The 25199-nt window shown below is 39.7% G+C and overlaps 3 protein-coding genes and 1 pseudogene across 4 annotated transcripts; 1 reads left to right on the forward strand and 3 right to left on the reverse strand.

Moving 5' to 3' along the window:
- Positions 1–535: 535 nt before the first annotated feature.
- Positions 536–8936, reverse strand: LOC110058416 (uncharacterized). Its single transcript, XM_020765068.2, has 5 exons — positions 8828–8936; positions 7805–7927; positions 7331–7418; positions 5316–5449; positions 536–4903 (listed from the first exon to the last, which is right to left on the reverse strand). The coding sequence occupies exons 2-5, from the start codon at positions 7902–7904 to the stop codon at positions 4047–4049; spliced, it is 1179 nt and encodes a 392-aa protein (XP_020620727.2). The 5' UTR covers positions 7905–7927; positions 8828–8936; the 3' UTR covers positions 536–4046.
- Positions 8937–10988: 2052 nt separating this feature from the next.
- On the reverse strand, positions 10989–11594 carry LOC110058421 (cysteine and glycine-rich protein 1-like; annotated as a pseudogene). The gene is made up of 2 exons (XR_016207065.1): positions 11443–11594; positions 10989–11313 (listed from the first exon to the last, which is right to left on the reverse strand). The product of XR_016207065.1 is annotated as a cysteine and glycine-rich protein 1-like (transcript).
- A 1723-nt stretch (positions 11595–13317) lies between these two features.
- Positions 13318–15918, reverse strand: LOC110058415 (multiple inositol polyphosphate phosphatase 1-like). The gene has a single exon (XM_020765067.2). The coding sequence runs from the start codon at positions 15718–15720 to the stop codon at positions 14227–14229; it is 1494 nt and encodes a 497-aa protein (XP_020620726.1). The 5' UTR covers positions 15721–15918; the 3' UTR covers positions 13318–14226.
- Positions 15919–16528: 610 nt separating this feature from the next.
- Positions 16529–24958, forward strand: LOC110058414 (peptidyl-prolyl cis-trans isomerase FKBP4-like). Its single transcript, XM_020765066.2, has 9 exons — positions 16529–16820; positions 17799–18056; positions 18812–18880; positions 19471–19652; positions 20576–20659; positions 20824–21003; positions 22487–22537; positions 22930–23080; positions 24013–24958. Exons 1-9 carry the CDS (start codon positions 16565–16567, stop codon positions 24255–24257), a joined length of 1476 nt encoding a protein of 491 aa, XP_020620725.1. The 5' UTR covers positions 16529–16564; the 3' UTR covers positions 24258–24958.
- The last annotated feature ends 241 nt before the right edge of the window (positions 24959–25199 follow it).

The raw sequence follows: 25199 nt of genomic DNA on the forward strand, positions 1-25199 counted from the left end.
TTGGTTTCTAGTTATGAGGTTCTTCCAGACTTCACGCACACCTAACTGCTATGATTGCAGTGTTGAGGAGCTTTACTTTCACATGTAAGAGCGGGAGCCCACACTTAAATATGGGCCACTATATCTATGTCTGGATTTATGAAAGCAGTGTTAATGAAATCATGCCCTGCTGAAGTGTTTTATTCCTCCAAAGTAGACAATATAAAAATCAAAAGAAATGTCTTTTTCTTCTCCACTCTTTCATCTTCCTTTTCTTGCTCTTCTCTCTCTCTTTTTTTTCTTCTCTTTTTTCATCGCTTGGAGTGATTTAAAGGCCTTTAGGAGTCGATTAATCTGGTGATTTGGTGCAAAGTATAGACACAGTTTTCATACTGACCCAGTCATATAAATTAAAAGGAGCTTACGTAGCAGCGCAGTGGATAAAATTTCCATGGAGTGTCGTAGGTTATCTGTGACCAGGCTCTTTGTAGAGAAAGAAAGGAAAGCGCAAAGGGCCTAAATTATACGCTTCGGATTCAACACTCAAGACTAACAATAAAACAAAAACATACTTTATTTCGATAAAACTTATTTTCTTTACAATGTCAATCCAACTCTATGTACATATAAATAGTCAACACACTTTGTAACTAAATTACTTTAATGGCGGACCATTATTTCTTTGAAGGGGGTTAAGTAATTTCCAAAAATATTCCTACACAGCAAAAACTGCTGAAAAAGTCACTTAAGGAGAGCCACAGGCAAAAAATTGAGCACATACTTTTCTACTAAGCAGATTTCAAAAACAATTCTTGCAGAAGCTATTGCTCACCAGTCATGCACCACCTAATGGGGAGAAAACAATTTCATACCCTCGACTATTTGCCCAACTGCACCCCCCTTGAAAAAATGGTCCGTCTGTTACCGCCTTCTGCTGAGAGTAGGGGTAAGAATCTCATTAACCACGTCACAAATACCCAGTTAAATAATTCACAAATGCAAATGGTTCCAGGGGAAATAACTTATATTAGCATCTTTTCACAATTAATTTAACAATAAATATACATTACAGTACACATTTTAACTACTGATCTAAATGGATCAGCTAGTATGCACATCAGTTTTTGCAGAAAGGTCAATGCCCTCCCAAGTTCACTTACTAAAAGCATTATTCCTGCTTGAATCAATGCAATTTGCATGGAAGAAAGGTATACATATAAAGTGGCACTGCAACAGAGGTTGAAAAGATCTTAAACACAAACCACTTTTGCCTCATGGTATACATAATTATCCTTTTCACAAGAGCCAATGACCCACATTAGAAAAAGTGCACAAGGTATTTGCAATAAATCAAATATTCTTGCTAGTACATGATTGGTCCAAACATGTCAACTAACCGTCCTAGCTGAAACTGGGGGATATCCAAGTGATATTCCCTAGTTTACTTTCAGCTCCCTTGTGTTGCAAATTAACACAGAAGCCTCCATTTGACTTTCAAATATGCTCGAATATCAATTTTTTGTCATCTTCGAGATTTGCTCACTTAACTGTTTGCTTCTTGGAACAGATAATCTTTTCAGACAAATATCCTGGCTTGTAATCTATCAAATACTCTTGCTCATGCACAATTGGTCTAAACACATCATGACTGAACATCCCCCAATTTTCAACAGTGTGTACTATAAAAAATGTTTGAAGGATAACCAACACAATAGCCTCCATTTGGTGCGAAAATATGCTCGGATATTTGTCCTTGGACATTTTGTTCCTCGGAGCTCAGTTTTCCTTGAGCTACTCTTGGAAAACTGCTCTTCTTGGAACAGATAATTTCCGTGTCAAATGGAGGCTATTGTTTAACTATTTTCATGCTATGAAATGGAAGCTTTTGTTTACTTGTTTGCTGGGCCTTTCAAGGGGGAAAATAAGAGAGAACCAGGTAGAGGTTGTGAGCAGCTCATATATTTTCTTTAAACTGCATCATTTTGGAAATTATTGGCAGTTTGTCTGGAGAAAGGGGATTTATCACTTAAAAAAGAGTTATATTAGAGCAGTTAGTTTACATTTGGGTGGATACACTCTTTTTTCTATAATATTGTTTGTCCAGCCCTGGCTGAATATTATTTTTGACAATTTTAGGCTGAAAATATTCCTGTGGCTTTATGTTACATTAGATAAAGGAATACAGAGTGGACTATGCCAAAAGCAACTTCAGGTTATCTGCTTTATCATAATATTGATACCATAAGTAAACTTAGAGCCAGACTGCAGGCTGAAGTCTGATACAACACATAACTTCTTGCAGAAACATTATCAGCATCAATCATACAGCTAGTTCTGTTTGTTGTTTTTGTTGTTTTTTTGGCTACTAGTTAACCAAGTGAGGTCTTTATGGCAAAATCTCTAAGCGAGACTTTGCAGTATCAACCTAGCACTTGGCAAGGCCAAGGTTTGAGATTTTCCTGTTAAGGCTAACCACTCCATGTTTATAAGTTGTTTGGTATATGGCTTTTTGCTTTGTTTTTGCAGACCGACAATCGGCCCCTGGGCATTAAGAGAGAGTAATGCTCAAGAATTAGCCAAACAGAGTATGTGTTATATAAGCTCCAAACACAAGCCACACAGTACCAAAATACAATGCAGTAGTTTGGATTCTTTGTGGTCTGACTGGATAAAAAGTCATGTTATCAAAGTCAAAAACAGAAAACTTAGACTACTTATTTTGCACATGTGAAGGCATAGAAAGAAGCCAAAACAATGTACGACACTGTGATAAAACACCTGGGTTATTTGAAAACTTGAGAAATGTAGAAAACAATCATCCACTGTTCACTATCACTTACAGATTTCACTCCTGTTCTCAAGTATCTTTAAGAGTTTTATGACAGTGTAACACACCACTTTGGTTTCTACACTACTTTTGCTAGTCTTCATGTTTGGCTCAAGGGGCTACTGACAAGAGCTTTGGAGGCTTTGATGCATGTGTGAACTAACATATGTTGGCATAAGTTAAACTTCCAGTTGAATTGTCAATTTTATTCTATATCCAGTATTGTAATTAGGCACTTAAACTAACAGCTACTGCACAACTAGATTAAGTCACGCATGATCAAACTCTGATAAAACGACAAGAAGTTTAAAAGCGAGTTGCAGTGCAATCACCAAAATTATATTGATAAAACGACGACCAAAACATCTCAACTATTTACTGTGGCTTTGATATACAAAACTGATAGAAAAAATAGAAACACATTCGCACTCATATCATTATTGATGTAATCCCAAGCCACCAAAGCTTGAAGGTTCCACTTACTACCTTAATATACAAGGCTGTCATGAAGACTAAATTAACCTACAATTGTAGCTATTTACAAACACAGCTCTCTTACTTTTCCAGAGAACAGTGCAGGTTTATTATGGGATCATGACAAAGTTACCTTACGGAAATAAATAAGAATGAATACTCTAAATGTGACTTTCTGATGAACAATGAAGGGAAATCCACAACATACCAAGTTTCTAACCATCATAGCATAACTGCTTTATGTTATTAAAACCTACATATACAACTGTTTTGAAAACAGTCTCCTCTACTCCAAATTTTACTTCCTGAAAATATGTTTAGACTTTTAATTAAGTTACTCTTATGATAATAACATATAATCATGTAAATTATTTTCATGTACTAAAATCAATCTTACTTGAGTATTGCAGGGTTCTCACTAGAAGGTGGAAGCTGGGTACCTTAACTAGGATGAACAAGTCAATACCTAATTACTTCCCTATTATGAATACATACATTCACTTCAAAAAATATTCTTTTCCTCCTATTCACTCTCCTATTGGGCCCTCCTACATGAAAACTTAGTGAAACCCCTGTAATGGTATCCCCCCAGGGGAACAAATGTTAATGTAATAGTAGAGACTAATTTATATAATCCAAATCAACCCAGGTTTCAATGACATGTCACTTAAGTACTGAAGCCAGTCTATAAGTAATCAATACCATTATGTTTTTCTTTATATAGCCCATGAAACAAAAGCATTTCTGATAAGACATCACATTTCCCTCACGATGATGAAGACGAAGAATCTGTTGGAAACAATGTGTTGAGAAGCTCATCGACATTGTTTAAAACAACATCAGCCTCCTTTTCCAGAAATTTTTGGTTGCCCGCCCCACTGAGAACTCCGATGGTGAGACCCAGCCCCGCAGAGCGACCCATTGTGGTGTCTGCGACAGTGTCGCCAATTATAACAGTTTGACTTGGGCAAACATCTAAGTCTTTGCAAATGCCAAGTGCAGTTTCAGGGTCTGGTTTTGGCTTAGTATCTTGGTCATCCCCACAAACAATTTTATCAACCATGCTCATAAGGCCTAACCTGTCAAGAGCTGACAGTGTACCTTCACGGCTGTCTGTAGTGCAGATAGCTGTCTTAACACCCTTTGCCCTTAAACTTTCAAATATTGCTGGAAGGTCACCCAGAGGCTCCAGAGTGTCATGCCCACCACTGTCGAAGTCTTTACAGCAGTTGTCTACCAGCTTCTGTGCCTTTATTTCGTCCACTCCACTTTTAACTAGAACAGAGACAAATGCCTGTCTGATTTCAGCAACAGTTGCATGAGCTAGCAGTCCTCCATCAGAATATACACGTTTCTTGGGACAGAAGCCCACTTCTTCATACATTTTGTCAGCAAGAACAAGGCCAGTGGCTTCTTCAAGCTCACGTACATGGCTTTCCATCCATGGAATCCAGACAGTATTTACATCAATCAGAGTTCCATCTTTGTCAAATATAACAAGGGAGGGATCCATGGAGTCAGGGAACGATGACCCACTACTCTGTCCATCACCAGCAAGGGAAGAGAAACCCGCTGAACAGCCACCACGTCGAGGAAGCTGTGGTCTTGCCCAAGGGGCATTACCTACAGGAGTCAAGTTATATTAGCACCACAAACAGGGGGGAGGGAGAAGTCACGTCTACCAACCAAACATACTTCTCAACTGTCACAAATCAGCTTGCAAAGCTGTCCGAATAGTTTGCCAAAGCTCATGGGTTTGAATTCCACCAAAATCCTTCTTTGCCATGTTTGCAAAGATTGTGACGACTTACTTTACATGTTAATTTATGTGGCACCATCTTTCCACAGAACTGAGAAAGATGCACCACAGACTGCACTCTTTAATGGAGAACAAGAGACGACAAAACAGACACATTACATATTACATAATGCCAGAAGATATAACACTCATGAACAATGAGCATCACATCACAAGATAAACTCATCTTTCATGAGGACCAAACTTTCCTGTATTTCATGAAAAACCATTGGGTACCTGATTTTGAATGACCCTGTCTCCAGAGGTCCTGGTCAATAAATCCCCTTTTCAGTGATGTTGTTCTAATGGTTTGTTCTGCTGGGGGCGGAGCGCCATATAGCTTGTGGTAATCATACCCATCAGCACTTTGCCTGTTGACAATTACATGTCAGCACCACATAACATAAGGCCTTTGACAAGTTGTGCTTGTTGGCCTTTAAAAACAAGTGCTGCACACAATATTAACCATAAAATAACCACCTCAGTTGGAAAATTACTGATGAAAATTAAGAAAATTTTGTGTGTAGATGATCAGGAAGACCAAGAAGTTGCAGTAAACTCACATATATATACTCAAATATGAATTTGCAGGTAATATAGAGAAATCAGACAGTATAATTTTCCATTTCAAGTGTAACAGTATGACCATTTCCAACAAAAGGTTGTTAAGTTATAGTTTTAAGGCAATACTTACCTGACAAATTTAAAATTCAAAAATAAACTCCTTTAATTTTACATATGTGGAAGGAAACCCTGTGTTGTGAAGAGGTATCTCGCTGCATTACATAAACTGGTCTCTGAACATTATGTTACGGTTACAATAATTTAGATTACAATACTTTTACGTTATTACAGAGCTTGGCAGCTATCCACCAAGTTACAGTTCCTTTCTTATGCATTGGTGAAGGATATTCGGGATCAGGAAGGTCTCTGGCCAAACTGCTTTACCCTATGTGATACTCTATACATTCATATGAGCACTTTTCCAGAAGCCTAACATATATACCCTTGCATGCCCTAGATAATTTTATATCTGTGGGTACACAGTTTAGACCTGTACATTAATCACAATCCTGGTTTAACAAACTTGCATCATCATGATAGACAAACAGGGTACAATGGTCTCAGACATTTCCTAAAGATATAGGCTGTGAGTTTTTTATGGGAATAATGAACTTGATGTAACAAACTCCCATGTCATGATATCAAAGTTATTTAGAACATCAGATATAACCAACTTTTCAAAACTGAGCAAGTTTGGTAAGTCAGGGCTGCACCATGTTAATTACAAGTATTTTACAAAAGGTTCAGAATATGCCCTACAATTAATTTACAAATTTGATTTTAATTTTTTGCGTAATGCTTCTCCGAGGATCTTGACCAGGTGGGAATCGAAACATACCTTGGTTTACCTAGAGAAAAGTTTCAAAGTGAAAACCTTTGTGAGAAATTGTCACAAATGAGACAAAAACCTCCTGTAGAGGTTGCACTGTCAAAGTACAGTCAAAGGACAAAGAAAGGCTTTGCATGTATTAAATTCTTCAAGATTTGGCAAGTTTAGTTGCAAGTCTGTAAGAATAAATTTATAGCGAATACAGATACTGAGTAATATTAAACTTAACAAAACTCAGGCTATCATGAAAAAAGCTGTTGTTTTGAGAAACATCATTGTCATAGAAGAGTCAGTTACAATCAGTTTTATGAGGTAAGGTCAAAAGGTTGAATCACTCTGCATATTAGCACTGCATTTTAAAATATCCCTTGTTTAACTATTGACAACTTCTAGGTAAAGGAAAATGAAAAAGACCACCACTAGTTACAAAATGAAACCATAACAACCATCCAAGTTACCAATCTTTGTATTCACACAAATACTTTGGAATAAAACCCAATAGATTCTGCTTCCTCATTTTCTTAAGATGCAGAATTGACTTCTCTGTATTGTATTACAATAAATAATTTTGTGTCCATAAATGTTTTAATCTCAAGCTCTGCATTTTTGATTTCATTGCACGTTCAAAAGAAGTTCAGAACTAGTATTTTCATACATGGCAAAATGGAAAACCATGTTCTAACCAAGCTATATCACACCCTGTATAAAGTTGATCATTCAGAACTCAGTCCTGGTTTCGTCAATATCAATGCAGTTGTGTCTCAACCCTTGCTCCTATGAAGCAGAATAACCTGAAAGCCACCATGGCATGTATAGACATTATCAAATGATCCAAATGATAGCTTGATCTTTAACATACCTTGGAGACTGTGTGACAATGACAAGGTTGCCCTTATAATCTTTGCCAAATCCAAGCCTTTCATGCCATACTACTTGCGCAGCCACTCCTGTTAATACAACGGACATGAAGTTAATAAAACTAACTTTGTTGTTCAGTCCAGCACAAACAGAGCTGTATAATTAAATTTCTTACTGCCCTTAAATAATATTCTTTTTCCATGATTTTTCATATTGTAAAAAAATTGAACTCTAAACTCTAGAATGTACTTTGACATCATGAACTCTGGAATCTGCACTAGGTTCCAGACAGGCTAGATTTTTCTCCTTAAGCCCTCGAGGGCTTTTTTCAGAAATTTGCTAACTATTTTATCAGAAAGCAAGAACCAAATTTAATGCCACACGAACACAGTCAAGAGATGACTCTGTAGATACAATAAAATTGATTAAACCTAAACATGACAAAATCAAAATAATTAGTGATGATTTTTTTTACCTGCAAATGATGGCTGGCTATTATAGTGTACTTGCTTTATACACCTGTTGGGTAACTTTAGAAGACCAGAAATCTTCCTTGCACATCCATTGAAAGCCATTATTTCACAAGTTAATGTTCAAACTGCAATTAACAAGGTCAGTTGAACATTTGAGAGATCTTAGGCAAGACCATTGAAGCTCAAGATTGCATAACAAAAGAGAGAGAGAGAGAGATGTGCTTTAAAAGAAAAAACCATAACAACAAAATCTGGAGAACAATATCCAAAAGCATAACATATTTTCCACGTCAATACTACTGACAAGTGCATGAAGGTCACAAGTTCTTACTCCAGATTTAATATTGTTTTGATCAATGCAAGTTCAGATACAGAAAATATTTATAAGCTATTTTAATACTTCCTAGTTAAAAACTTAACATCCACTCTCTTCAATTGTTTGGCATGCAAAGTCTTTATCACTTTGTTGTTTCCCCCCCGCCCTGTAATTTTTTCCACCCGATTTAACCGCCCTAGGGTTGCCGGTAGATGTTGCCATGTTGCGGTTCACGAGCTATTTGCGCGCTGAAAAAAATTGCTCATCTCCTAATGTTCAGAAAACAGAACATTAGATAAAGATAATAAATAACAAGCGCGGCTGAAATCTACTAATGAAAAGGAAAACCATCTTCACTGTCGGTCCGCAGCAAAATTTCTACTTTCCGCCTAAAACGGGAATATGAATCGAAATGTTTCGAATAAGAAATATCATAGTGTATTGCTTTCGCTAAAGATTTTTTTCAACGCGCATTGACAGTCAAAGATGAACAAGAGGAAATGCAGTACAGCATCACCAAAGCTGGGCAGAGGAACTTCAAATCTGAAATTATAAGGCTTTTAAAAAAATACCAGCAGCGAGCCGAGCCGAGCCGAGCCGGCAAGGTCGAAGGCCGGTAAACGCGCGCTTTCAGGTTGTGAACGTAAATCTTACCAATTCTGCCCAAAAACTTCATAGGAAAACAAGAACACCTTTCATTTGACCTTACCTTGGTTTTTAACTTGCCACACAAAGATTATCCGCTCAAGCCAATTTCTTATTTCTATCCCGTTTGGAGAAATCACCACTCCACTTTCCGCCATGAAAGTGTTAGCAGTCAAGCGGACAGTTCGTATTTATATCCCGGTGTAGATCACGTGTTGTTTCGTCACAAAACTGGTTTTTCCTGTTTCTATGGGAAACTACATAAAAGGAAATCGCGCGATGTGTGGAACCACTGTCACGTGCACAGGTTATTTGCATAATGTAACGCAATCTCTTCCTCTTGGAAAAATACTAAGAAATATGGAAGCGGAGTTGAAGCAGGGTTGTGCCCCGGTGTATCGTTACACTAAGGGAATAATCATTGTACTGCCTTTCTTCACGAGCCTTTGTTTAGCTGTTCTATATTGTTAGGTCTTTAGTATCGGCTCTTCTACACCGCGCCGGCCGATACCACGGGGCCGGTACGCGAGGACACATACCGAAGCAGCCGGATGTCGATTTATTCTTTTGAAAAGCGGCCGCTTGGCTTCCAACCAAAAATAACTTTTTTGACACAGAATTCACGTATTCAATGATACATTTTCTTTTATTACCAGCATTACCGCCAATCTTCCTTCCATCTGTGTCCCACCACACTTTTATAAATCTTCTGGCGTCAGTTACGTAACACATCACGTGTCTAAGAAGAGGTCGGGCGGGTTACTTCAATTTTGCCAGACTAACGCTTAGCTTGGTCAGCTTGGCCTTGAGAAAATTCGTTAGAGCCTGCACTTTCCGCGTGAGTTGTTTTTTAAAAATTATTTAATTTCAGTTTTCTTTCTTGCAGGCATCACATCCGCCTCAGAAAAGAGAGTGAGCGGCACTTGCCAGCCTGCCTGTCATGACTCTTTGACACGTACGTAGGAGCCAGGGTCCGAGAGGGTTGTTTTGCGTGATCAGAGTGTGATCTGTGCAAATATGGCAAAACGAAAATACCGCTTTACGTGGGCCAAAAATAGAAAAAGAATTCAGCGAGGCTGATGCTCAAGAGACCAACAAACTTTGGGCTCTATTCTGTGGTATCAAATCGGAGTTTACCGTCAACACTACTCGGGAGGAATTTGAAAAGGGGTCTGAAAACGCAGCTTTATTTCTACGGTTAGGCCTTCCGTCCACACTAATCCAGACCGAGAACGGTACCTTTACGAAAACGCTCCTCAAACAGGAGGAATTTGAAAACGCCGGCTGTTTTAGTAGACGGAAAACGATTTGAAAATGGAGCTTTTCGAACACGATGGTGTTACGTAATCATATGATTTCCCTCTCCGAGTTTTTCTCAAACACAGCCGGATCCATAATGGCCGGTGATATTTGCGTTTTCATATTTCTCCGGCGTAGTAGTGTCGACGGGGACTAAGGCAATCCTTTAATCTGTGAATGGCGGAGCCGCTCGCTTTAACCAGCGCGGAAAACGGCACTCTGTTTGGACCGCCGGGTCGGCTGTATATTTACGGTAGCCGAAAGAGGAAAGAAAACCAGGGTCAAAGTGAACTGACGTCAATGATTTCAAGAGACACTTTGAGACTGCATTTAATGACGGAGCCTTGCATTTCTTGCATGTATTACCATTTCTTTGACCCTAAAGAAACCAATTCCTTGTACCACTCGGTACCACCAATCCTTTGAAAAGAAATAAACCCTTACTTGAGTCGCTGAAATTTTAAGAACACGATTAGCATACGACCAAAACAAGAGTTGTCGTTGTTCCGCGAACAATCGTAATTTGAGAAAGGAATTAGCATAGTTGACAAAGCTGATGAGTGGTTACGCAGGCTAGACCTGTTTAGCTTGGGCGGTTTGTTTTCCCATTACAGACCGCGTGATATTAAATTCTCCAGAGAACTGTTCTTTTGCCCATCTAAAAATTATTCATTCATATACACTCGACTATTTGGCAATTTAAATTCTCAAGAGTTTCATCACAGGGTCTGAAATGGGGCAACAAATCAACCGTCCACGCGAAAAAGCTCTATTTGACCGACCTCATTGGTTGATATTAAGGCAGTAATATGATCGTTTGATGAGTTGCTTGTAATATTGACCTGTAGCTCATCTGGTATTCAAGGGTTAATATTTTCTATCCTCGTTCCATCGTGGGATCGAAAGTACACAAAGTGGGCGCCAGCTGGACAACTGAACACCTTTATTCAAAGCTACAAAAACAAAGATCTTTACAAAGAAAATTCCACTCGGTATCAAGAAAAACCACTCTGCGGATTATCGACAAAGCTTTTCTTTATCACTAGGACAGTTAACAAAACGAAATGTCTTGTAGCGAATAAAAATAGACAACTTAGGCTACAAGTTTTGATCATTCCATCATGAACCGAACTGAAGTGTTACATTTGAGACGCTATCACTGTGTGTGTGTCAGGGCCCCTGCTCCGGCGCCAAATCCGTAACCTTTAGGACCAAAATTCTTGCCATGACATCCTTTGCAGTAGATTTCGCCTGTTGAGGATCGAAATACCGTTATCGATGTGGATTCGCTTAAGACGGGGTAACTGGCATAAAAATAGACACTTTTTCAGACAAGTGTAACTTCATAACTATAGTTCAGAATCATATAATTAAACTTACCTTCGTGGCCGGACCAGGTTGTGCTGTCTAATCTCTTGTTGCAATCCTTACAGTTGCAGCACGATTTGTGCCACTTAGCTCCCGCGCCAATGACTTCTTCAATTCGGCCATGTACACTGTTTTTTCACATCGTGGACACTTTGAAGGCATTTTAATCTAGGCGGCAGATGAAAAAGCAAACAGGCATTAAAAAGTGTCCTACAATGAGACGAAATGCTGTGTTCTCAATTGCTCGCAAAACCGTTTATCACGGTCGCCGGAGACGCCAGGCGTTTCACCAGCATTTTGTAGCCTGCGAACAGGCTCTCGGCGAGGACGGAAAAAATCGGCGAACAAAGGGAGCCGAAGAGTGCAAAAGTAAAGAATTCGAAAGGCGAATTCGTTCGCGCTCGCAGGAAGCCTCTTCGAAGGCTAGCATCATGTTTCCTTTTCAGGAACTTTTTAACAGTGTGCAGTTCGGATGACATATGTCGAATGTTCCAAATAGTTATTCTTGAATAGTGCAGCTTTATCGTTCTCTATTCTTGCGCAACTACTGTAGTTCACGGCATAGTTACTTTAAGAAAAAACCTAACTTTGACAACGGCTATCATGCATTGAAAGCGAACCTTCGTTGAATTTCTTTGGTTATGCAAAATGAACACCTAACAGTACATAAGCATTGTCACGATGAGATCCCCTGTTAGCTATCGAAGCCAATACATCAGTGCTAGCACTGTGGTCAACAAAGTTTCATTTTCTTAACTAATAAGACTTGCCTTCAGTTCAGGGAGTGATCAGAACCACTGTAAAACCGAGCTGATCAACTAACTGGCTTGAAACGACTTAATAACAGTTCAGTGCTAATTAGCTTGGTATGTTGATTAATAAACTCTACTTTCTGAATATAACAAGGGTCGCATTAATTTTGGAAGACAAATACCTGATTAGAAGAAAGTTCTTCTTTGTGAATGACAATAGCAGAACCACCATGGTCCCAGAGGTTTCCCTTCTTCTAAGTGATTCTTTCAAGTTATCAAACGAGCCTAAGAGTGTGTGCGCAAGAGTGGAAACAACCATTAGAAGCAAGTAAAAGCTCTGATCGAATCTCATGAAAATATAAGCGGAACTGAAATTCGACGAGAAGGCAAATTAAACTAAGGTGGTTCGTAGGTTCGATCATTCTTCCCCGGCCCCAGAGCGCGAATAGCTCTGGGGGACCCCGCAAAATAGTTTAATCGTTTCCTTTGAAACAATTAAAGCGCTTCTTGATCCATGCAGTCCTTAAACGGAATGCGTTGAGGACGAACTCAGCTATTTGTTCCACACGATCATGGCAATGCTAAAATTTTAGAATTTCGTGTGAAAATGCGGAGGCTTGAGAAAACATGTCGACGAATTTTAAAGCAGGCATTTTTGAAAATTAGTTGAATTTGTGAACATCAATTCATAATGTAGACAAAAAGGGTGAACAATGCATGCTGCTCCAAAAGGCAGTCCATTGTAAAAATCCAGCAGCACTTACTTTGTCTTGGACAAAGCATGCGCTGTGTGGCCAGCATAGCCAGAATTTGGCAACGTTCGCTCATAGTTCCCCTGAGTTTCATGACTAACTCAGTCCAGAAAGCGGAGGTCTGGGGTCGAGAATGACGCTTGACTAGTCGAGAAAGGGGTCCGCGCCCCTCCCGCTTCTCGAAGAGGAACATAGCGCAGCGGAAATTGAGCCTAGGTGGTCCGCAAGGAATCTTGTTTTCCAGCTCGACCCGGCAGCTTCAAATGAAAAACCCTAATACCCCGGAACTTCCCGATTTGTTCTGCTTGAAAAAGGAAAAAATTGTTTCAGTTAAATTTAATCTTGGCTTGGATTGTCAGGCTAAGCAATTTTAAGTATATATATACATAGCAACATCAATTAGCTTTATTTGCATGACCATAAATACATACAGTGTTGCAAAAGCTTTTGTAAACCGCTAAAATAAAACAGTAATGATTATCGTGAACATGTAATAAGGTTATGATATAGCAGTCAAGTTACATCTGCTTGATTTGAAAGAAGAATATTGCGTAGATCAACGCAAAATTAAATGAATTTTGCTAATTGAATATTAACATAATGATTTGTAGAAGTCATAAGTTCGCCGCCGATGGCTTGTAACGGAGATAACGGTATTTTCTATACATCTCATGGAATAGAGTATTTAATGCAATACATAAAAAGCGAGATGAGTGTTCAATTTGATTAAGCTTTCACACGAATGCTACAACTTCAAAATTGGCTAAGAACAGATTAAAAACGTTTCCTCACAGAGTAATATCAATGTAGTAAATGTAAAGGTTACTAACGAATTACCGATAAAAAATGCACTACAGCTGCGCTAAGTTAATTTGTAAGAGTCTGTAAAATATTTAATACGCGTGCAGTTTAGTTGTTCAAGCTGTCACAATCATCATCGTCATGGTTATCATCATCATCATCATCATTATCACCACCATTTTGATCATTGTTCATCATCGTCACCATCGATTATCATTGTCGCGCGTAGTATAAGGGCCAGGTAATACCGTCAATATTTTTCAAGTTCTTGTAACTTGTGGCAACTGGTTGCCATACAAGCTAAGCATCATTGTACCTGTTACTACTTGTATTGCAAGTTGTAGCAACATGTTGTGCGAAAGCGTGTCAGCATGTTGCCACAACTTACAATCGTTGATCATACAGGCACAGGAGGCTCTGACACGCAACAACACTTTACAACTTTGTAAGGCAATGATGATATGAGGTGTCGGAATGAAACAGAAAAAAATTTAATCTTGGGGTCCCTTACTAGGTTTCTTACACTTTCGATGTGTTCCACAAATTTTCTTGATGTCACAGTTGTCCTTGATATGGGAATAGTAGGACAGAAACCGCTGTACACTGCAGTTCAAATTTCCACCGCAAGCTGGTATTGGAACAGCGGCTTCATTCACTAGGAGTTGAACCCTCATCTCAGATGCATGAAGTGCACCCTCTATCGAATTTTCGCCCGTCTCGGTGCCCATTCCTCGACACTTCCCTTTACAATTAATCTTTTCTTCAACATCTCCCTTACGTGCGTTTTTCACTTTAGCGCCGTCACGTTTGCACTTGTACAGCACAAGTGCAACATTAGCAGACATGGGGATCACATCTGAAACACGAAATGTTCGGTTGGCTTGTTGGTTGAAATTATCCGCTCGAGGAGGCACAGAGTCGTTATAGAGTCCTAGCATGGTCAAAAGAGGAATGACTGTTCCCGTATGTGCAAATCGAAAGATACTGTGAGGCTTTCCTTGTTTCAGAAAACTCTCAAAGGTGTCTGTTATTTCCACGTAAAGTGGACACGCCATTTTGTAGTTGATTTTACGACCATAGCTTCGCTCCCAGTAAAGCTTTAAGTCGCTCAGATATTCCAAAACTTTGAAATCTGCTTCTTCAAACACAGCACACCAGCTGGAGTCTGCGCTATCAGTCTGAATGCCAAATGCACACATCAAAAACATTTCCAGGACCATGTCAGGACGAAGAGTTATTTTCTTAGTCAATCCCAGCCTCTTGGCGATGTTGCGGGCAACTCTACGCATTTCTGGGCCATTCAGAAATTTTCGATACTCCGAGTTTCTCTTTGCTGTAATCTTCTGCCATTTCGGACACGCTTCAAAAATTCGTAAGACTGCATCATCATCGTAAGAACCCGAAGACTTCACCGCCACTGGCCGAAATTTCGCCAGTCCTAAGTGTCCCGTCCCCTCGAACAGACCTTGAGCAAACGCTATCGCGCTCTGACTTGATCTCAGCTTGTCCGTGGCAACGAAACTGTAATTGGTATTAGAGTAACCATGTTTTAAGACGCCGGGAAATCTTGTAAGGAAACGCTTTGCTATGGAATACATCTCCTCCGAACCAAGCGCTGACATCTCTTTGCTAGCCGAGTTCAGTATGTCGGCTGGTATGCTCCACGGAAGCGAAAGGCCATTGTAGCGAAATGTTGAATTACTCGGAAAGAAACTATTTATCTTTTCAAGCAATTCTTTCATCTTTTTGACGCGATGGCTTCCAGGATATCGTGATCCGTGGCGTATCACCATATTGATATGCACTGGTTCGCATCCAGACGGTTTCTCGATGGCGATGTCTCTACTGGTGAAATGATACGGAGTCTTGTCGCTAAACATGTCTGTTTTAAGCGGTGTTTTTGATGCCAAGCCACGATCTGAACAGAAAACAAATAACGATATTAAAATCGGGACTAACACGAGAACAGTCAGCGAGGTTGCCATCTTTGCAGCTCAGTAATCAGATACTGTGACACCTATTCCGTGCGCTTAGAGCTCGCGAAGATCAAATTGAAAACTCATGCACGAAAAAGGCCGGTCCATCCCGGCCTTCCCCGACTTACCTACCCTTCTTCGCGACAACTTTCTCACCCTCCCTTTGGTAACTTTGGATCCCCCACTGAGGCGCAATTTAAATAGTCTTGGGTACCCGAGACAGTCCTTCCCCTGAGGCAACTTTTTCGAGCTTGTTATATAAACGTTGTCTCTGAGGGCCGAGACAAAGTTGACTCTGCATGATCATTCATAACCTTTGTTAAACAATCAAACGTGCAAATATCCCTCTTTCTTTGAGTTTCCTTCTCTCAATCGATCTCAGTGGGTTTTGCCGAGTTAATTTTCTCTTCTTTAATTCTCAACTTTAATTCTTAATTTTCTCTTCTTCGTCTTCAATCCTAAATCTAGGCATAACGTGACGCTCGTCACGCCAAGATTTGTCCCAGTTAGGCTAGCGAAAGTGTTTATGTGAAGAAAAGTTGTCCCGCCTGGCCTGCCAGGGTTACCCTACATGCCGGCGGAGGCGAGACAACTCGCTCACCCAAGTTGTCTCGCTCTCGAGACGGGCTCGCGATCCTCAGTTAATAGTTGGTTGAATTTTGCAAAGAGATAAGTGAGAAGTTAGCTCGGCCAGGGTAACTCGGGGGAAGGGTTGTCTCGGGTACCCATATAAACGGGCCCACCGCTCCCCTCCACAGGAAGAAATGGTAAAAAATCAGCGGCAATTCAAAACTGCAAAAGACTGGCATCAAATCTTGTGACGTCATCGTCTTCCATCGTCTGGAAAGCGAAAATGGCGGCAGGAGGTTCAAGTGGACACTCCGAAACAGTCATGGAAGTAGAAAGCGATTTTGCAAAGTATGGAGAAGATATTTCACCGGCAAAAGATGGCGGAGTGCGAAAACTCATTGAAGTGGAAGGGCATGGTGGAGAAAAGCCGCCGATCGGAAGCAAAGTAAGGGTTTATTATTCCGGCAAGCTCATGACTGGAGAGGAGTTTGACTCGAATGTCGGCAAAAGGGAGCCTTTTGAATTTGAACATGGAAAAGGTAAGCTGACATGCTGCTGCCTTCACAAGGAGACGCAAAGCTGACCGGTAGATCGAGAAACGTGATGTTTTTCTGATCGCTGCGATGTTTACAAGATTTTTTTGACAATAGTGTTTCTTCTTCCAGTCAAATTAGTCAGCTAAATTAGCACAGCATGTCATTCTCTCATTGAACTTCGATTTTAAGGTTACATTAATATCGAAAACTGAGCTTTTAAATTGCGTCGATTCTGTTGACATTTTTTAGAGTTCAGTGTACAAGATTACAAATGATTTGCATTAATTTTCATCTTTTGAAATTGACAACTATTGACAACAATGCAAGTAATAGAGGCAGACACTACGAAAAATCTAAAATTCTAGAAAATCACAACTAGAAATCGCATAGAATACATTGTCAAGTCCCAACCGGAGTGACAGTTTTGAAAAAAAAAAGGTTTATTTCTCATTCTTCTCTTCAGAAGTAGATTTTCACAGTTGTCCAAATTTCTGGAACAGACGTTTATCCCCACAACTTGCATATTGGATTAAAACTGCTTTGAATTAACAGTACCAAGGCCTGGTTCTCACTAGCTTAGAAGCATAAGCATAAGCTTCACACACAGACACAGTAAAGTCCTGCTTAGAACTGCCTTTAGTTTGGGAATTAATTGTTACGGTTTACGGTCATTGCGCTCCATGGTTGGATTGCTCCAAGTTCAGTCCAACCAGAAGTCAGAGCGTTCCTTACAGGTTACCAAGTTTGGCTTGTCAATGGATGAAAGAACGAGGAATAATCTATATGCAGATTGGAGCGAACTGAATTGGGACAACTTGGAGCAATCTAACCATGGAGCGAAGTGTCCGGATACCATTACTAACATCTGACTGCATCTGTATGTATGTCTGCTTTATGCTTATGTGCTAACAAACCATCAGCCCACTGCACTTCCCGTGCTGCTGATGATTAAAGGAGTATAATTTTGTGTTTGACTTGTAGGCCTTGTTATTCAGGGATGGGACATGGCTGTTGCCACAATGACAGTTGGTGAGACCAGCCTCTTCACCATTAAGCCAGAATATGCTTATGGTCAAGAGGGAAGTGGAAACAAGATTCCGCCGAATGCCACTCTTCAGTTTAATATTACATTAGTTGAATGGAAGGGAGAAGATATTACCAGGGATGGACAAGTGACGAAGATTGTGCTGGAGAAAGGGGAGGGTTACGACTTTCCCAACACTGGTGCTCTTTGTGAAGGTCAGCCTACTAGATTTTCCTTTATCCCACAGGAGTTTGTGTGGGAGGCCCAGTGGTCTCATGGTCAGTGCGCTCGTCTCCAGATTGAGTAGGCTATGTTCAAGCCCTGGCTGGGGACTTTGTGTTATGCTCTTGGGCAAGACTCTTTACTCTCACAGTGCTTCTCTCCACCCAGGTGTATAAATGGGTACTGGTGAACTTAATGCTGGGGGTAACCCTGTGATGGACTAGCATCCTAGCTAGGCAGGAGTAGAAATACTCCTAGTCGCTTTATGCTACAGAAACTGGGATAAGCACTGGCCTGATGGGTCACTTGGCGCATGTGCAGTCTTTACCTACAGGAGTTTAACAGTGAAGAACTGATTACAGTCACTGAAGAGGCATAAAAATTGCATTATCAATTGAAAGGAAGATGAGTAATTAAAATCTTCATGGCTAGTTTCTGGTGTTATGCAAATTATGCAAATTTTGGAAAATTTGAACTCGTACATGCCTATTGGATGAAGCCAAGCAGTAGAATGCAATCAAAATTCAAGGTTCGAATTGAATCATGGTGGAAATGTAGAAGCATTCTTTTCAAAAATGGAATCTCACAGAGTAGAAAAAAGTGAAATTCCCTTAATTCTTTTGTTACTTTGTTATTAGGAAGAAAACTTGACCACTTTTGACGGTAACCAGTGGATGACGGTAGTCATCTAGTAGGATCAAATTTGGATGCTTTTCTGACATTTCCTTAATTTGTGCTTTTCCTTTAGCTCACATTGTTGGCGAGTACAATGGCAAGGTGTTTGAAGATCGTGAGGTTTCTTTTCCTATGCGAGAAGGTAGGTCACAAGATGCCCTTGTACTGTATAATCTATCCAGGCTGCATCCTTGCTCTGCTTGTAGTGCGGGTTATCTTGAGTTCATTATTGATACAGTGAAACCTGTATTAAGCGGACCCCATATTAAGTGGACACCCTCAATTAACTGGACATCAGCTTGAGTCCCAAAATGTTCTTCTCACATTTACTGTAAAATAAACCTGCATTCAGCAGACACTTGTTAAGTGGACAAGGACGCTAATATTAAGCCATTTTGTTGCATAAAACCTGCAATAAGTGGACACTTCATGGGCTTTTACTTTTAAAAGCTCAACTCAGACTCCTTTAACATTGTTCAGCAATGTTGTTTTAAAGCTAAGTAGATTATTCCAGATTCATGCATTGACTGACTGGACATTGTGCCATGAGCAGTCTTTGATCTTACACTGTGTTGCACTGTGTAGCAAAAAGGTTAATAATTAACTATTATTGCACAACATGTTAGAACCTGTTTAGAGTGGACACCCTCTTTGAGTGGACAGTAGTGATTGTCCCAAGGGTGTCTGCTTAATACGGGTTTCACTGTAATAATTTACTTTGCGTGCTTTTAGGTTCAGAGGCAGGGCTCCTGGCAGGTGTTGAGGAGGCCATGTTGAAGATGAATAAGGGTGAAAAAGCACACGTGTGGATTCATCCTGGAAAATGGGGATTTGGTGCTGCAGGAAAACCAGAGCTTGGCATTCCAGAAAATGCTGGTCTAGAATACATCATTCATCTGAAGACATTTGAAAATGTGAGTTAACATCAGTTATGATAAAATGTATTAGAAAATAGCCCAAAGAAAATATGCACGTTGATCGGTTTTAAAATCATTTCCCTAACTCAATGGAAACACAGAACTAGCACAAGCTGTTGAAGAAATGATGGCACAAGCAAAGAGAATTTACATTTTGATGAACAAAGTAAACAAATTTTCTTTTTTTGTTTAAAATGGCATGATTTTTTGGCTATTTATCGTATCATGGCCTCTAAATCTTAACGTACTGCAGAATCTGTATTCACTTTGCTTTCAAATGGCATAATTAACTTATAAATCTTTGAAGATGTAATGGAAAAAAAAATGATTTGCGTGAGTTAGTTAGCACTATGACTGGTTGGGAGATAAATGGATCGTGTTGCAATTCAATGGAAAGTAGAGTGAAATACGGCATGATTTTTTAACTGTTTAACATATCGTGGCCGGTAAATCACTACGTACTGCAGAATCTACATTCACCTAGCTTTTAAATGGCACATTTAACTTAGAAATCTGTGGTCCAAGATGTCGTAGAGAAAAAAAGATTACTTACATGAGTTGGTTAGCACTGGTGACTTGATCAGGCTGCGACCCGACAGGCCGGAAACATGGTACGAGTTATAAGTCAGTATTTTTAAAAAAAAACTCAAACAGACCTTGAAATAACTTAGTTTTGACAAATCTGCTTTCCCTTAGCTACAAAATAACAAATTACGTTAAAAATCCCCTTATTAAAACAAATATTTTAGCCGATGAGAAAAAGCAATTTTACATGTGTGCAGTTCATGCTACTGTCTCTTCGAACATACTCAGCCATAGCAGGTGTTACAGGTTACAGCCCTGTAGTCTGAATAAGAAATGTTACTTACAGTATTGTACATGTGTTATTAACAAAAATTAATTTTTTTTAACTTTTGAAGGCCAAAGAAAATTGGGAGCTAGGAAATGAGGAAAAAATCACAATGGCATCCTCACTGAAGGAAAAAGGAACAAAATACTTTAAGGTTAGTTATTTTTTTAAATCTGATGTTCACTTCAACATGCAATGAGATGACCAACTTTTGCACTTTAGTGATGTGCCTGTGTTATTTGGTCGCCGTGAAAGGGGACGCTACCATCTTTCCTGTAAAGGAAAGCGTTTAAAAAAGTGCTCTGCTCTTTTTCTCAGGAAGGGAAATTTGGCATAGCACTTCAACAATATGTCAGAGTGGTGAGACTGTTAGACGGGTACTTCAGCAATGAGGAGAAAGAAAAACGAGATCCCATCCTGTTAGCTGGCCATCTTAACCTGGCTGCCTGTCATCTGAAACTTCATAATAACTTCAAGTGCATTAAAGAGTGCGAAAAGGTAATCAGCCTTCCTCATTCTTAGTGAACTGTTTTCAACAGTGTGGTCTTTGTTTAAATTATCTCCTGGTTAACACAAATATTGGGAAGTTAAACTTATCCTGACAAATCCTTAGGCCCCATCTACACTACACCAGAGGAATTTGAAAACAGAGGTTTCTTTCAATCTCTTGTTAGGCCTTTGGTCCACACTAATCTGTCATGAAAATGGAGCTTTTCGAAAATGCTCTTCCAACTGGAAGAATTTGGAAATGCCGGCTTTGTGCTTTAGTGTGGGTCGAAAACATTTTGAAAATGGAGCTTTTCAAAAAACTGTGATGTTTCGATAATCATGACATTTCCCAGCTTGAGTTTCACTCAAACACAAATCCAAAATGACTGGTGATTGTTGTGTTTTCAAATTTCTTGTACTTAGTGTGGATGGAAAAGTTTTAATGTGTTTTCAGAGTGAAACCTCCATTTTCAAATTCCTCTTGGGTAGTGTTGATGAGGCTTTAGTGTGATTGGAAGATAAAGGAATTGGTTGGGTCAGAGTGACTCATACAAAGCTGCCCCAGTTTTTCTAGCATGAAGGAACTGCCAATTGCCAACTGAGTTCCATCCCTTCTAAAGGCTACAGATATACCTTTGGTGTATAACATTTGTGTTCAAATCTCAAGAGGTATGGAATGATTATTAGGGTTGTAGCCAGACAAAAATGATGACTGAGTCATTGTTAATTGTTCAGTTAATTTATTTGCTAGCAGTGTTTTACTTTCACCCTTAAAAATCACAACTTCGTTCCAAGAGTCTGTCATCTTTCGGCCCTCCCAGAGCGAGAGAGGGTCTGGTCATGTGTGATAGGGTTAGGTCTGGTCACGTTTCTCCCAGAATCTGGGAGATTACAATTAAATTATCGAAGGGAGGAGTGGACCAGGAAGGAATTTCGTCTGTTCTGAGCCTACAGGAGTGCAGGATGTGTTGTCACCAAAATAAACCAGGAACCATAGGTTGTTCTGCAGCAATATCCAGCGGTAATATTGTGCAAACACCAAAGAAAACTTATTAATCATCTGATAGTGGAAATCCAAGTTGCTGTAGGTTGTGTGGTTCAGTTAAGGACATTACACTTTGTAAAAATCTCCTCAAGAAGGCAAATGAAGAATTATTGCTCGACATGGCCAAGGTTGTGTGTTGAAGATCTTTAGTTTACCTATGTAGGCCTTGTGAATGGCAATGAAATAATTGTAGTGCATTCAGAGCTATGATCACTGAAAGCCAAAGTCACTTCGGAAGGAACAAATGAATGAAAAGATATATTGAAGTGTCACTGTCAGTGACGCATTTTGCCTGTTACTAGCTATGGCCCTGATTATATGGTGAGAGGTGTTTTTATTGTCAGGCGAGTCAAGATACTTTGAAGGGTGGGCTGGGGCTATAAATAAGCCCATCACAAGGCATTTGTTCTGAAATGGTACAATTTCTTTGTCCTCTTGCCTTTGCAGGCTCTTGAAATTGACAAGGAAAATGTTAAGGCCATGTTCAGACGAGGAATGGTATGTTCTTGTAGTAATTATAGTGAGATCACTTGAATCATGAACAGTGACATCTTTTGTACATTTTTGTAAGTGACTACAGGGGTTTCATGAACGTTTTCAGCTGGAGGTCAACTGGTTTTTACAGGCAGGCAAAATGTTTTGACGTGAACTTCTCTACAATAGAAGCTTTCCTCTAGATGGTCAAACCAGGTGGTCAAAATCATTCTCACAGCCGGTCAATTTGCCTGGTGCCTGGTCCTAAATGAAACCCCTGGACTATAGAATGAGGAAGGTTCAAGGCTTCTTTACTGTTGAAAGTATTGATTAATAAACAAATGCCTCCAAGAAATTTTATGCCAAATAACGAGAAAACTTCTGTTGAGCGAACGCCATTCTTGTTTCCTTTACAGGCAAGAGTAGCTATCAATGATTTGGAGCTGGCGAAGAAAGACTTTGAACTTGTGCTGCAAATCGAACCAAATAACAGAGAAGTTCAGAAACAACTGAATGTGGTGAATAAGAAAATTAAGCAGCATATGGCCAAGGAAAAGGTTATTTTTGGTGAGTTTTACAAAAGTACACTCAGAACAATTTTAATTTTTTATAACCAGATGTGATTATTGTGAAGTGAAACCAAACTGATGCAAAGACACTCTCTGTGCTGCAAAAACCTCAAACAAAAAATAAAGCCTCAACTTGAAATATAGATATGTAACTGTTGTTTGCTTGTAGTGTAAGCACATGAAAAAAGTAGAAATCGAAATCACAAAAAATGTGCAGAACCATTGGTAAGGACGTGGAAAGCACAAAGATGTAACTGTTAGCAAGAGCAAAATTTGTGCACATTATTTCTTTTCAATTTCTTTTATTATGAAATCAGAAGGGAAGCAAAATCCTATCATGACTTATTTATTTTTGATTTTAAGAATCGGTCTGCATGGTTTTGCTTTGAGCTCTGATTAATTGATTATTCATTTGCTTTTGTTGTGACTGGCCAAGATGTGATCCTTTTGGTTTCATGTCAATCATTAGAAAAATTTTATAACTTATAACTTTTGTGTTAGGTAAGTCATACCTCTTCATAAACAAAGTGTACTTTGGATATTTTTAGGCTTCTTGTTCAGGGTCTCTACCGTGTTTATCAATCACTAGAGTCTTAATTAAGGAGCCAACAGCAATGAACTGTGAAATGGTTAGCTCGCTGGATACTGCTCATGTCCTGAGAGCTTCTAGTTCACCGTCACATGCATTAGCAATTTTAAAGTTTGTTTCGTATTCTCAAGTGGATATGGTCATAGGTGTGGTTGAAAGCTAAATCCCTTCATATCTTGAAAATCTCCCATTTACAATGCACAATACAACTTTGATATCTCCAGTGTGTTATGCCTAAAAAGAAGAAAGACTGGTGACCAGGACGAGCTTGACTCCAGTCCTCTCATGTACTGACCGTTAGGTTAAATATCAAATTATTGCATTCCTCTCTTATTCTACAGCAAACATGTTTGAACGACTTGCACGCCAAGAGGAACGCGAAGGAGCCGTCCAAAAGAGACCGCATGATGTCTTCAAGGAGGCCACGAACGAGGAATTACGTCTCGAAGAACACTCTGAACCTAACAAAACGAAGCAGACGTCAAATCCGGTGACTGACCAAGTGGCGTCATCAACGGAAGTAAACGGTCAAGCAAACAAGGATGTGGATATGGAAGAAGATGAAAAAGGAGGCGTGAAATGCTGACATCAAGCCAAGGACAATGTTATTTAAACACTGGGCCTGGTTTTGAATTCCTTAGAGGGTAATGAATGTAATTCGAGCATTATGAGTCACCCTTGTAGACCAGCGAGGTAACCAGGCGATGTCACGGCATTTTTACAGACCGGGTTATTTTAGGCTTGTTTTCCCGCGAAATAGGTCAGTTCTGGTCTACATGAGCGCGCATCAGTAAGGAATTTTTTTTTTGTTCATTTTGCTTTTCTTTTGAATCTTCCGGTGAAATGATGTCTTCGGTTAAAAATTACGTCCGTGCTTATGATTGTGAGGTTCCTGCCGTGACAGGAATATGGGGTAGTTACACGCTCCTAGTGATGGGCTCCTGACTCACTTCTGGAAACTGGCGTGACAGACTGTCGTGACAAAGTGACGTGACAGACTGTTGCGGCAGACTGTCGTGACTTGTTTGCTTGACAAACGGTAGAACTTTTTACTGGTTTAGAGTTCAATATACGAGTCTTCATGTCACGCCTCTGCCAACCTTCTTCGGTATAACTCATTGCTGTGGTAAATTTTGCAATCCAGACGCCGGCATAAAATGCAGTCATATATAGTTTTAGATTTCATCTTATCGCGTCCGTTTTCTTTTGTGAACGAAAAAGTAATCATTAAATTGTACAGGTAACGAATGTGAATAAATATCATTTCAGAACCTCTTCCCTTTGGAATACACTCTTTGTCATTCTGCCGCTGTGCTGTACGTCAGTTGTGTGATTCTCGTCGAGGGACTCTTTCGTTGTCCAACGCCCATGACAACAGAATTTACTTCTTTATCATAGAAAATGTTTTATTTCAAAAATGGCCAGAGAGGACTGGCGCTGGTTTACGGATAAAGAAGAGAGAGAAGACTGTAGAGCCCTGTCCCTGTGGCCTCTCAATTTCTGTTGACGAGGCAGTGTTACGGAACAT

Source organism: Orbicella faveolata, unplaced genomic scaffold (genome assembly GCF_042242905.1).
Source record: "Orbicella faveolata isolate gen_17 unplaced genomic scaffold, um_ofav_v1 contig_2, whole genome shotgun sequence".
In the NCBI taxonomy this organism is placed as follows: domain Eukaryota; kingdom Metazoa; phylum Cnidaria; class Anthozoa; order Scleractinia; family Merulinidae; genus Orbicella; species Orbicella faveolata.